At 41.4% G+C, this 12,373-nt stretch overlaps 1 protein-coding gene across 1 annotated transcript in view; it reads left to right on the top strand.

The window, feature by feature from the left end:
- ETF1 (eukaryotic translation termination factor 1) overlaps positions 1-10,214 on the top strand; it is a 28,605-nt gene extending 18,391 nt beyond the window's left edge. The window contains exons 5-11 of the mRNA XM_024575132.3: positions 3,647-3,785; positions 4,093-4,283; positions 5,284-5,413; positions 6,014-6,169; positions 6,595-6,659; positions 7,416-7,563; positions 7,913-10,214. Coding sequence (XP_024430900.2) covers positions 3,647-3,785; positions 4,093-4,283; positions 5,284-5,413; positions 6,014-6,169; positions 6,595-6,659; positions 7,416-7,563; positions 7,913-7,995 — 912 coding nt within the window. The 3' untranslated portion in view covers positions 7,996-10,214. The remainder of the gene's footprint in view (positions 1-3,646; positions 3,786-4,092; positions 4,284-5,283; positions 5,414-6,013; positions 6,170-6,594; positions 6,660-7,415; positions 7,564-7,912) is intronic.
- The last annotated feature ends 2,159 nt before the right edge of the window (positions 10,215-12,373 follow it).

Below are 12,373 nucleotides of genomic sequence, written 5' to 3'. Positions count from 1 at the left end.
TAATGCTGCTTTAAACATATGTGTACAAGTTTTTGTGTGACCATGTTCTCATGGGGGGGAGTATATTCCTAAGAGTGGAATTTATGGATCATGTAGTAATAACTATGTTTACTTGAGGAATTGCCAGACTTTTTAAAATAGTTGTATCTTTTTATAAGTCTGGCTATTTTCTCTCTCAAAAAGATTTTATTTATTTATTTATATTTAGGTGGGGGAAGGAAGGGAGAGAGGGAGAGGAACACGGATGTGAAAGAGAAACTGAAGTGTAACAGAGAAACATTGATCAGTTGTCTCTCCACACACACCCTGACCAGGGACTGAACCTGCAGCTCAGGCATGTGCCCTGACCAGGAATCGAACCACTGACCTTTTGGTTCCCAGGCTGATGCTCAACCCACTGTGCCACACTGGTGAGGGCTAAGGCTGGCTATTTTCAAAAAATAAAAGAGTTTACATTGAAAGACATCATTCCGTATGTTTGAGTGAAGTGCTAATAAGCTGGGTTGGAGAACTAATTAGAGATGAAGAAATAATTGGCTACATGATCTCCCTTTCACCCTATGTATCCATGATACTTGCCTGTATTCCTTGAACCCTTTGTTTTCATGCTCAGAAAAATCTTTAGTAACAGGACTGCAAGAGTTTTTCCTTGCATGAAACTTTTGAGTGACAGAGCTGCCAGAAGATGAACTTTATGGGTAGAAAAGAAACCTCATTAGAGTGACCTAAATCAGTCAACAGTAGAACAATCAGGAATTCGCAGCTGGCTCCTGGTTCAGTCTCTTGGCTTTTCATCAACATAGGGGAAAATCTCTACAGTGGAATTAAAACCGACATTTGTCAACATAGTTTACAATGGGTGATTTTTGCTAACTCAACAGGAAGTCCAATTCCAGTGGGATCTTGATTGGTTGCATAGATGGTTGAGGCCGTTCTTCTCTTGGGTATCATAGTCTCCTTCAGGCAAAAACCTTTATTGGGAGGCTCTCTGCCACCCTTTCCTACTTACCTGTGTTTGATCGGATGAAAGCAGATTTTGAGTATTGTTGAATTAAATAGTACCTGCTACTCATGTCATCTAGCTTTAACTTACTAAGTTAGCTTCATCCAAAGTACCATTTATTCTTGCTTTATTTTCACTTTAGTTGAATGTCAGTAACTAGATATGAATGTGGCACATACTGCACAATGCAATTTATGTCCTGTTTTTTGTTTGTTTTTTTAATTATTTTATTGTTATTCAACTACGGTTGTCTGCATTTTCTCCCCACTCCTGCCCCCCACCCCCAACCAAACCCTTGCTTCCACCATCCCCCTTGGTTTTGTCCATGTGTCCTTTATAGTAGTTCCTGAAAACCCTTCTCCCCACTATCCCTTCCTCCCTCCCCTCTGGCTATTGTTTGATTGTTCTTGATTTCAGTGTCTCCAGTTATATTTTGTTTGCTTTTTTTCTTTTGTTGATTACTTTATCTCCTGTTTAATAGGGATAATTACACCTTTTTTTAAGGATTTTATTTATTTATTTTTAGAGAGAGGGGAAGGGAGGGAGAAAAGGAAAGAACCAATGTATGGGAGCCTGTCACATGCCCCCTATTGGGGACCTGGCCCACAACCCAGGCATGTGCCCTGACTGGGGATCCAACCAGCAACCCTTTGATTTGCAGGCTGGCACTCAATCCACTTAGCCACACCAGCCAGAGTGCAGAATTTTTAACATGTGCAATATTTATGTCTTAGTGCTAATTATCAAGCATGGTTTGATTCTTAGGGATTAATTTTCTTTCTAGTCAGTTCTTGAAGAAGCTGTTTTCTTCCTTAGTTAAGATGGAATGGATAAACAGGCTGCCATCTAGCAATTAGTCATCTACCAAGCCTATAGTATTCAAGCTCCATTATGAAAATTCTTGCCCATCTGTGAGTCTCAGGACTATTTAGCTTTGCTTTTTCAGAAGGCAGAAATACAGGGATATTAAACTAGCCCAGAAGGAGAGTTTTCCTCATAAAAACTTAGAATCAGTAGCTGTAATACCTTTTAAGTAAAATTGAGTTTTGTTGATAAATAAGTGCTGGCGAGTATATGGAGGAAAGGGAACCATAGTTCACTGTTGGTGGGAATGCAGACAGGTGCAGCCACTGTGGAAAACAGTATGGAGTTCCATCAAAAAATTAAAAATGGAACTTCCTTTTGACCCAGTGATCCCACTTCCGGAAATATATCCTAAGAATCCCAAAACACCAATTAAAAAGAATGTATGCACCCATATGTTCATAGCAGCATTATTTAAAATAGCCAAGATTGCCCTGGCTGGTGTGGCTCAGTGGGATGGGCATCATCCTGCAAACCAAAAGGTCGCCGGTTCAATTCCCAGTCAGGGCACATGCCTGGGTTGCTTGCCAGGTCCCCAGTTGGGGGGGTGTGAGAGGCAACTGGTTGATGTTGCTCTTCCCCTCTCTGTAAAAATAAATAAATAAATAAAATCTTTTAAAAAATAAAATAGCCAAGATCTGGAAATAGCCCAAGTGCCCATCAGTAGATGAGTGGATATAAAAGCTGTAGTTCGTTTACACATGGAATACTACACAGCCATAAAAAAGGACCTCTTATGTTTTGCAACAGTGTGTATGGATCTGGAGATTATATGCTAACTGAAATAAGCCAATCCGAGAAAGCAAATACCATATGATCTCATTTATATGTGGACTCTAATGAACAAAATAAAAATGGCGGGCTGGATGAAAGAAGGTGAGGGGATTAGCCAAAGAACACATATGCATAACCTGTAGACACAACAGTGTGGTCATAGCCAGAGAAAAGGGCTGTGGGGGCTGGGTAGAGGTGGGCAAGTAGGGGGGTGGGGACATATGTAATCGTGTCAACAATAGCTTTTTAAAAATTGAGCCTTGGCTGGTGTGGCTCAGTGGGTTGACTGCTGGCCTGTGGACCAAACCCAGTCAGGGCACATGCCTGGGTTGCAGGTCCTCAGTAAGGGGCACGCAAGAGGCAACCACACATTGATGTTTCTCTCCCCCTTTCTCCCTCCCCTCCCCTCTCTAAAAATAAATACAATCTTTTTTTTTAGAGAATAGTTTTTTAAAAATTGAGTTTTGTATTTTGATATCATTAATGATGCTTAAGGCATAGGAGTTAATGAAACATTTCCAAACTAGAAGATCTTTCCATAGACTGTTTCTGGGTTTTGTACTCATACTTAAGAGGTGATTTACAAGATACTTGCTGTAATGAGAACTTTCTATTAATGTTGGGGTTATTCATGGTAACAGAAAGTCAACTTTTGGAGGTTAGACTTTTAATTTGAACATTATGTTCATACACTACCATCAGTCTAAATCAACTAGGAAGAATTTGTACCCTGTAGCTCTAGATTTTGTAATAATGGGCCCAGGTCAGTTTTCCTGAAAGGCTTTACATCAGTATCATTGGCTTTTTCCTGCATCAGGAATTCAGATTTGTCTGTGTTACATATTGATAGCTGAAGTCTGTAAATTACTTCATAAAATGGTTTTTACTGTGGTATTCATACCAGTCTGAGTTGGGTGAAAGGGCTTGTATATGTCCTTTCAGAATTTGTCTTGACTCTATCAAAGCTTTGGGATTGATTGTATGGTACTTGTGTTTGCTTTTCAGGCTCTTACAGCACTACTTTCAGATGATAGCAAGTTTGGCTTCATTGTAATAGATGGTAGTGGTGCACTTTTTGGCACACTTCAAGGAAACACAAGAGAAGTCCTGCACAAATTCACTGTGGATCTCCCAAAGAAACACGGTAATACAGTAAGAGAATATGAACCCATTTGCTTTGCGTATGGCAATAAGGAAACAACTTGTATGGGAGGAAGTATCATGAAATGACTTAGTGGTGTTTGTGGCTCTTCTTTGGACAAGAGAATTAGTAGTCATTCTCTGAAAACAAGTACAAGTTTATGCCAAACTGATTTAGCTGAAGAAATAGTGATTTTCCTTTTTGTCCTTGTTTTGGGGTAAGAGCATAATTATTTAGTTAGTTTTTAATTAGTAGGGCATCTTATAGTTAATAATTGACTTTTTCCCCTCTCACCACTTTTGTGTCAAAGGTAGAGGAGGTCAGTCAGCCTTGCGTTTTGCCCGTTTAAGAATGGAAAAGCGACATAACTATGTTCGGAAAGTAGCTGAGACTGCTGTGCAGCTGTTCATTTCTGGGGACAAAGTGAATGTGGCTGGCCTCGTTTTAGCTGGATCGGCTGACTTTAAAACTGAACTAAGTCAATCTGATATGTTTGATCAGGTGAGAAGTAAATGCTCCATTGTGTAATTTCCTGGTGGGAGTAGTGGGTCCTCTGAGCACCGGGACATGCACATCTTTATTTTACTCTCTCTGAGTTGGCAGGACTTCAGGTGTATATTAGGAAACATTCCCATGCGCTTCTAGGAACATTTTCTCTTTTGAAATCAACCGTGTTTAGATAGGATCTTTCTGGTCCTATGGAGAGGCCCATGGTCAAGTGGGTTGCCATACTTGGCTTTAAAATGGAGTTTGATTTCAAAGAAACTAGGAGCTGTTTTTTCCTTTTTCTGATTTATTCTTGGAGGTAAGTAAAGCAGTAATATGACAGAGCCGATTAAGCCTAAATCATTTAATCCAGGAAGATCTTTTGGTTCATGACATGGGCTCGTCCATAAAACACATTCCCGGGGTGTTCTCAGGGGAGGGGGGTGGTAACATTATAGTAGAAGCTCACCAAAGAAGCTGTCTTGTACTGTACACTTGGATAACAGGAACTAATAGTTCTCCCTTTCTTTCACAAGAAATTTAGTTTTGTTTGTATTTATAAGTTAGCCTCTAACAGGTCTAATAGAATTTGTGATATGATTAGCTGGGGAAGTACATCCCAGCAGTGTTGCTCCCTGAGATTTAATTTAATGAATAAATTGGGCTCTTTCCCCATATTCTCCCTCTTTAGACTTCAGTGATCACGTTGCTGAGTTTTGCATGCCATTAAGAGGTAGTGGGTCTTGCCCTGACTGGTGTGGCTCAGTAGATTGGGCATCATCCTGCAAACTGAAAGGCCACCAGTTTGATTCCCAGTCAGGACACATGGCCTGGGTTGCGGACCAGGTCCACGGTTGGGGGCATGTGAGAGGCAACCAACTGATGCTTCTCTCCTTCTCTTTCTCCCTCCTTCTCCCTCTCTAAAAATAAATAAATAATCTTTTTTTAAAAAGAAGTAGTGGGTCTTGGTGAAGGTGTTTTTGAAGTACTAATTATGTTTTTTTGTGTGTGTCAGAGGTTGCAATCAAAAGTTTTAAAATTAGTTGATATATCCTATGGTGGTGAAAATGGATTCAACCAAGCTATTGAGTTATCTACTGAAGTCCTCTCCAACGTGAAATTTATTCAAGAGAAGAAATTAATAGGTATCAGTGAAATGCAACTTACTTACTTATTCTGTGAAATGTTTTTATATGTATATACATGATTGTATGAAACACGACGCTGAAAAGGTAAGAGGAAGATTTAGCATTTTTATGTAAGATCTTCCTCAGTGGAATCATTTTTAGTCCTCCTTTAGTCATTAGGTCTAATAATATGTTTATTTCCACTATTTTTACCCTTTGACAATAGGAACCCTATTTTACTCTTATTTCCCATGTTAATTATCCTTTGTAATAGAGTGGTAGAGAGCCTGAGTTAAAGATTAGTGTGGCCATCGTATGGCTTTGTTTCTGACTTAACTGAGCACACACATTTCTGAATGGTTCTGTGTTTGGCCCTGCTGTTGCTGCTTTAGAGTCAATTTCTGGAGCTTCAACCAGTGGTATCATTTGTCACTGATTTGGGGCACTTACTCATTTTTAAGTTGGACTTTACCCCTCTCTCTCTCTCTCTCTCTTTCTCTCTCTATCTATCTCTGTCTTATCTGTCTCTATCTCTATCTCTTATTTTGAGTGTAAGAGGGTCTGTATCTACAAAGAAAACTTTAATATATGTCCTTATTGACCTGTCCTTAATCACAGGACGATACTTTGATGAAATCAGCCAGGACACGGGCAAGTACTGTTTTGGAGTTGAAGATACACTAAAGGCTTTAGAAATGGGAGCTGTAGAAATTCTAATAGTCTATGAAAATCTGGATATAATGAGATACGTTCTTCACTGCCAAGGCACAGAAGGTATGAGAATTAGAAAATCAGGTTGCTCTTTGTTACTGACCTGTGTGTTTGGGAATCCTGGGGTGGAGATGAGGAGAGGTGGCTGATGCAGAAGCAGTGAGAAGGCAGATCTGTACCTTGTTCCCATCGCTTTCATTCTGTAGCATATTCCTACATAGTTTCTGTTTGAACTGATAAATTCAAATCTCCTTAAGATTGTTGAATATTTTTTAGAGGAGGACTGTGTCTTGAATGTCTTCAGTGTTTCCTCATGATAGGAGCAGGGTACCCAGTAGACACGTAGTGCATGCTGACTAATAAACATGAAAAAGGTTTATAGAATGAGTTCAGGAGCCCTTTCATCAAACCTAACTTCCTCTCGTGGGATTTAACACTTTTTAGTATATAAGAACCAGGTTAACATATTTTCCCCCCCAATGTTACAGAGGAGAAAATTCTCTATCTAACTCCAGAACAAGAGAAGGATAAATCTCATTTCACAGACAAAGAGGTATGTGATTGTGTTCTTGGTTCAGTGGTACATGCAAGGGAAGATAAACCCACACCCTATAGAGCCCCGGCAGCCTAGCGCATCCGTCCACCTAGGAGACCAAACCTGGCATTTGTCAGTTGAGGGCAGCGGGAGGTGGTCCGCTCCTACGCGCCACATACTAGTCTGATTCCAAGGAAGGAGGCCAGGATGTGGTTCCTTATCTTTAAAGTAGTTTAATATTCTCATCTGCCTCTCCTGCACCACGAAAACTGTGCTGCTGTTTTCATACTGTATTAGCTCTTCTACCGAAATGGCTTCTGCAGGTTTGATGTAAATGCATCACTGCAGCTTAAGATGCCACCTACCCAGCACAGGTCCTTTTATGTGGTAGCTTCCTCCAATTCTGAGACGAAGATTTATTTTTTTAACAAGGCTGCTCAAAAAGCAGTTTTGGCCTGTCTCTTCTGAGCTGTTGAATGCCTAGAGACAGTTTACAGCAGCCTGGCTTCTAAAGACAACACCAGGATCCATAAGTTGAAAAATTACAAAGCGTATGTTGACATTTCATTATTGAGACTGAAGCCTGGGGAGTAATGTTTGAAGTCATCGGAATTTCTGTGCTGTTACATTTGTGTCACCAGAAACCAGAATTCACTTAGAGAGTTTACACACATACATACAATGACGGGGAGAATGGTGGAGTCAGGATCGGGGGTCACTCAGTCTTGATGTATTCTAATCCCATTGTTTCTGTATCTTGTGGTTGCTCTGAAGACAGGACAAGAACATGAGCTAATTGAGAGCATGCCCCTGCTGGAATGGTTTGCAAACAACTATAAAAAATTTGGAGCTACATTGGAAATTGTCACAGATAAATCACAAGAAGGATCCCAGTTTGTGAAAGGATTTGGTGGAATTGGAGGTGAGTAGCCAATTGGAAAACTAAACTTAAAGCCAGGGTGTCAGGCCAAGGCCTTTCCTGGAATATCCCAAAATAATGTTACTATTCCCCCCACCCACCCCCGCATTGATTGAGAAAGAAACACCCATTTGTTGTTCCACTCATACAAGCATTCGTTGGTTGATTCTTGTATGTGCTCTGACTGGGGATCGAACCTCGCAACCTTGGCGTATTGAGACAACACTGTAACCAACTGATAGCTACCAGCACTTTTTAATCAATACCTCTTTGCTTTTTATAATTCTGCAATGAAGTGGGTCTTCTGCATTCTGTGAACATAGGTGATTTATTCTTTGGTTTCTGTCTCCAGGTATCTTGCGGTACCGAGTAGATTTCCAGGGAATGGAATACCAAGGAGGAGACGATGAATTTTTTGACCTTGATGACTACTAGGTAGTCGACATGGGTCCGGCAAAATGTGCCTCGCCCTCCAGCATCCAACCCAAGGAGCATACCCGTGGTGGAATCCAAACAGATCCCTGCCTTACGATTGGAACATTTCCAGAACTTAATCCATGAGCATTGGATACTGAAAAGAAAACCGAAACAAAACCAGACCCAGCCCTACACTTTGGTTTGTCATGGTGTCAGCGCAGCAGCTACAACTAAGTCCTAAATGCCACTTTGGACTAATTTAAACAAGAATCCCAGTTTTTACTTTTACTCGATGGTGAAATTGGTTGCTCTTGTATTTTATGGAAAAAAATGATTTTTTTAACCTTCATACATAGAAGCAAAAATACCTTAACTGCTGTAAACCTTCAAAAGTTAATAGAAATGAGATCATACTGGTTTGTTTCTTATTTTGATTGGAAAAAATTAAATTGCTGCATTTCGCAGTGACCCATTTACATGGCATTCTCAGCTTAGACTGCATAAGAAGAAATATATGTGGTGAAATGTTGGAACCATTTCTCTCTTGGTCTCTTGTTTAATGTTGTGAAAGGGTGAGCTAATAGGCGATTTCAATTCCACTCCCTCACACTACCCCTCCCACCTCCAGACTGTCAGTTTCAAGGATGCAAATTGCATTATAAAGTCAAACTGACAAATGAAGCATTTGAGCCACTGCACTGTTTCCTTCCATCTGTTTGCAGGCACATTTGTGCAGGGGTTTGGGAGCCCTTAGCATCAGTTGCTTTAACAAGGGTTTCCAAGATCTTAGTCTACTAGAAACCAGCTTGGGATGGACGTGATGGGGCTTCTGTGCTATTGCTGGGATTGGGAGAAATAAAACATGCAATTTAAGTAGAAGCAAAAAAATTTAAAGAATATTTTATTTTGCTTGGGTCTGTCTTTGGTAAAGGGGAGGTGGTTGTGTTTTCCTTGTGTTGGATGGCATGAGATTATGTGAATGTTTTTGATTTTTTAAGAAATGAACTGCAAGGTTTTTCACAGGAACGACAGATAAGACATGTATGGCTGCATGTAATTCTAAACCCCTGACCTCCTGGTGGGGTTGGAGCATCTGTTTCGAATATGGGACTTGCAAACACCTCTCATGAGAAATTATGGGAAGGGGGTGGGACGGGCAGGGGTGGGAAGGGATGGGACACAGCTTCTGGCACCAAGGACTTAACCATGTTGGGTCCAAAAGTGGGCCTGAAAACCTGAAGCTCATGCTTCACAGCTGGACTGTGAGTTGGACTTGACCCCAGCTGACATGCAAGGTCATGGCGTGCTCGAGGTGGTGACTGAACAAAGTGTATGGGATGTGCCCAGTGGTAGCAATGGATAAAAGTATACCAGATGGACTTTGAAGGACCAAAGGTTTTAAAAGTCAATTGGTATCACCCCCACACTGATAGGGTAGTGGGGTGCATTTGGTTTTCAAATTGGGTACTTTCAACACTTTAGTGCCTGACTGCTGTTCTTCATTGACTTGACTCAGTCACTTGTAGCTTTATTGGTCTGAACCAGCTCCTTGTTCCCAGGTTGCAGACCTGCCTATCGTTCCAATAATCCTGTTTCACTTGAATGAAGGGAGTATGTCTTAAATGTAAAGTTTCTGGTTCTCACACTGTACTATGAGGTCCAAATGACTGTCGATGTGTAACCTGATGATGTCTCAACCCCCAGTGAGAAGAGTCAGTCTTTGGTATTCAACGCGGAGGCTTCACTGGAACAGGCTTTTGCTTTGGGCTCTGCTATTTGTTTGCAGAACACCCAAAAGCGAGCAAACATGCTCTCTTCGCAGCAGTACCTTAGGGTTTTGCCATTGTAAATGGGTCTAATGTGATATGACAAGACCAGAGAAATTGGATGTAAATTTACATTTTTGAATATGCTTGTTGTTTCACATGATACATTTAGGGTATGCAGCTCCTTTTGTAGTTTTTATTTTTACTATTTAAGTTTGGAAATGATGCCAAATTTTTGTATTTCTTTAATCAATGTGTTCTCTTCGGTGATATATATTGCATTATATATTGATGTGTGTATCAATATATACTGATATGTATTACACTTAACATGCAAACACATCAATACGAGGGGGTAAAAACCGTAGCCTTTGCATTCTCTATAGCCTCTACAGAGAGATCCTAAGCAGCAAATTCTTGGTGTTGTGATGTACAGAAATGGAGAAGAGTATTAAACCATATTTAAGAATATACTTTGTGTGCTTGAGATTCTTTAGGACTGTTCCTAGAAAGGCCTGAATGTGGAGATTGAGTGAGCTCTTTAAGGCATGTGTCAGTTTAGTCGTGGCTAACCTTTCAGCCTTAGATTTTAGTTGTCTTTGCTACATTTTCCTTATGGAAGGGTATGTACAAAGACTGTCTGAAGTCATGACCTCAAAGTTAATACCAGAGGAAGGAGGGTTCAGTTGCTGGGGCCAAACTACTTTGTGTCTTCTCCAATTCCACATGCCCACCAAAGGAAAACCTGCCCTCACTTTTTTAAGGCATTTCAAGTATGTTACCCCATGTAACTCAACATTCCATGGAGATAGATGCTGTACTCCATTTTACAGGTGATGAGACAGGTCAGAGGGGGTTAAATAGCACCTCTAGTAGCAAAGCCAAATTTTATCCTGGGCCTAATTTCAAAATGGATTTTCTACACCTGGCTTCCTTTGAGTCAATAGTATGGCACAGATGGAAGGAGAGAAACTAGGCCTCCCACTCTCGAGCTTGCATACCTGGCACTGAGTACAAGAGTAAATAACCATCCAAGAGCAAGCCAGTGGCTGGTGCAGTTGGAGTACTGCTTCTGGGCACTAGAAGATTAGGCACTGGCCAACAGCACTAGAAGATTAGTTAATTTTCACCAAAGGTTGGGGTGCTGGAGCTCCTGTGTGGTACTTGAGGGAGCTTAGAACCAGGATGGTGGTGCATGATTTACTTTCTCCAGACTTAAAATGTTTTGAGTAAAATTGACCCATAAATAGCACATCTGTTGCTTTGCATTTTCAGTATACTTTGGCCCATAGTCTAATCTGATCTAGATGATAACATTGGTGAAACCCAGTCACCCTTGGGAAGGGCAGACCTGTCTACGCATGCCTTTCCTCGTGCGTCCCTGCATGCTGTTTGAAGTCAGAAGTTGGAAGGTAGCACAGTGGTGCCGGATATGTGGGCTGTTGGTGCTTGCCTGTCTGGGCCTGCAGCACTTGCCATCTTTGTTCTCTGGCTCCAGATCTCATGCCATGATGCTCCCAGACAAGCACAGTGGACTCAGGGCTGAGTGCCAAGGTGGAATTTTAAACTGTGTGCCAGCTTCTCCCTTGTTGCCAATTTGAGTGCCTGTTGAGACTTCCCACCTGCTAAGTCCCACCCTGATGGGATTGTGCCTCCAGGGACATAGGGATTGACCTGCCAAGGAGTGTGGAAGCCAAGGATGGTGCCAAAGTTGCTGAGGACGTCGGTGAACAACAGGAATTAGAGGTGCATGTGAAAGCAGTTTACCTCCAGGGTTCTCTGGTAACCAAACCCTGTCTGGGAACTTGGTTGCGGGTGTAGTCTGAAATTGCTCGGCAGGCTCATCCTGAGGTTCAGTTAAGAGCCAGGGCAGAGTTGGCTCTTTGGACAAACAGCTCTGGTCCTGGGGCCATTAGCAGGGCTTGTGGTTTTAGGTAAGTCCGTTTCTTTTCCTCAGTTTTTTGTGTAAAGAAGGTTGTGAATCTAAAGAGTTTTCCAGGTGTAAAGCTATCCGGACAGCATCATGGTGAGCCAGATACCTGACATCTGGCTCTGCCAGTGAGATTGGCAAGTTACTGTGTCTGAGCAGCAATTTTCCTACCTGTAACAATGTCTACTCCATTATAATGATGGTAAGGATTCAATGCAATAAGAAATGTGAAATGCATAGTACAGTGCCTGGCACTTAGCAGGGGCTCAAAGATGGGAGCTGCTCTGATAATGGTCCCACCTCTAGCAATCTTGGTCCTCCAGAAAAAAACAGGGTGAGTTTGCGCTGGCAAACCACAAGGTGGTGCTAGAATTAAGGATACTGGCCGTGGAAGAAATGGGTTGCTTCTGGTGGGGAGATTTCTGACGAGCATTAAGATGTGCCTGGTATAGCCTGTCTACCCTTAAAATTTGGAGAAAGCAAACTACCAAAGGAATTAGGGATGAGTAAACAGAGGAAGCTCAGGAGTCTCCTTCTGGGCTTCAGGCTAACCCATCTGTAAAATAACTGCAATTACTAATATTTGTTGAACAGTTACCAAGCACCAGGCAGGATGCTGTGTCATGTGCATTATCTCATTTAATCCTTAGAAAAACAATGAGGTAGATATTGTTTTGTATCTACCAGTCCAAGTTCATAA

Source organism: Desmodus rotundus, chromosome 10 (assembly GCF_022682495.2).
Source record: "Desmodus rotundus isolate HL8 chromosome 10, HLdesRot8A.1, whole genome shotgun sequence".
Lineage (NCBI taxonomy): Eukaryota > Metazoa > Chordata > Mammalia > Chiroptera > Phyllostomidae > Desmodus > Desmodus rotundus.
The sequence above is the reverse complement of the archived record's forward strand: the minus strand, read 5'-3'. Positions and strand labels throughout refer to the sequence as shown.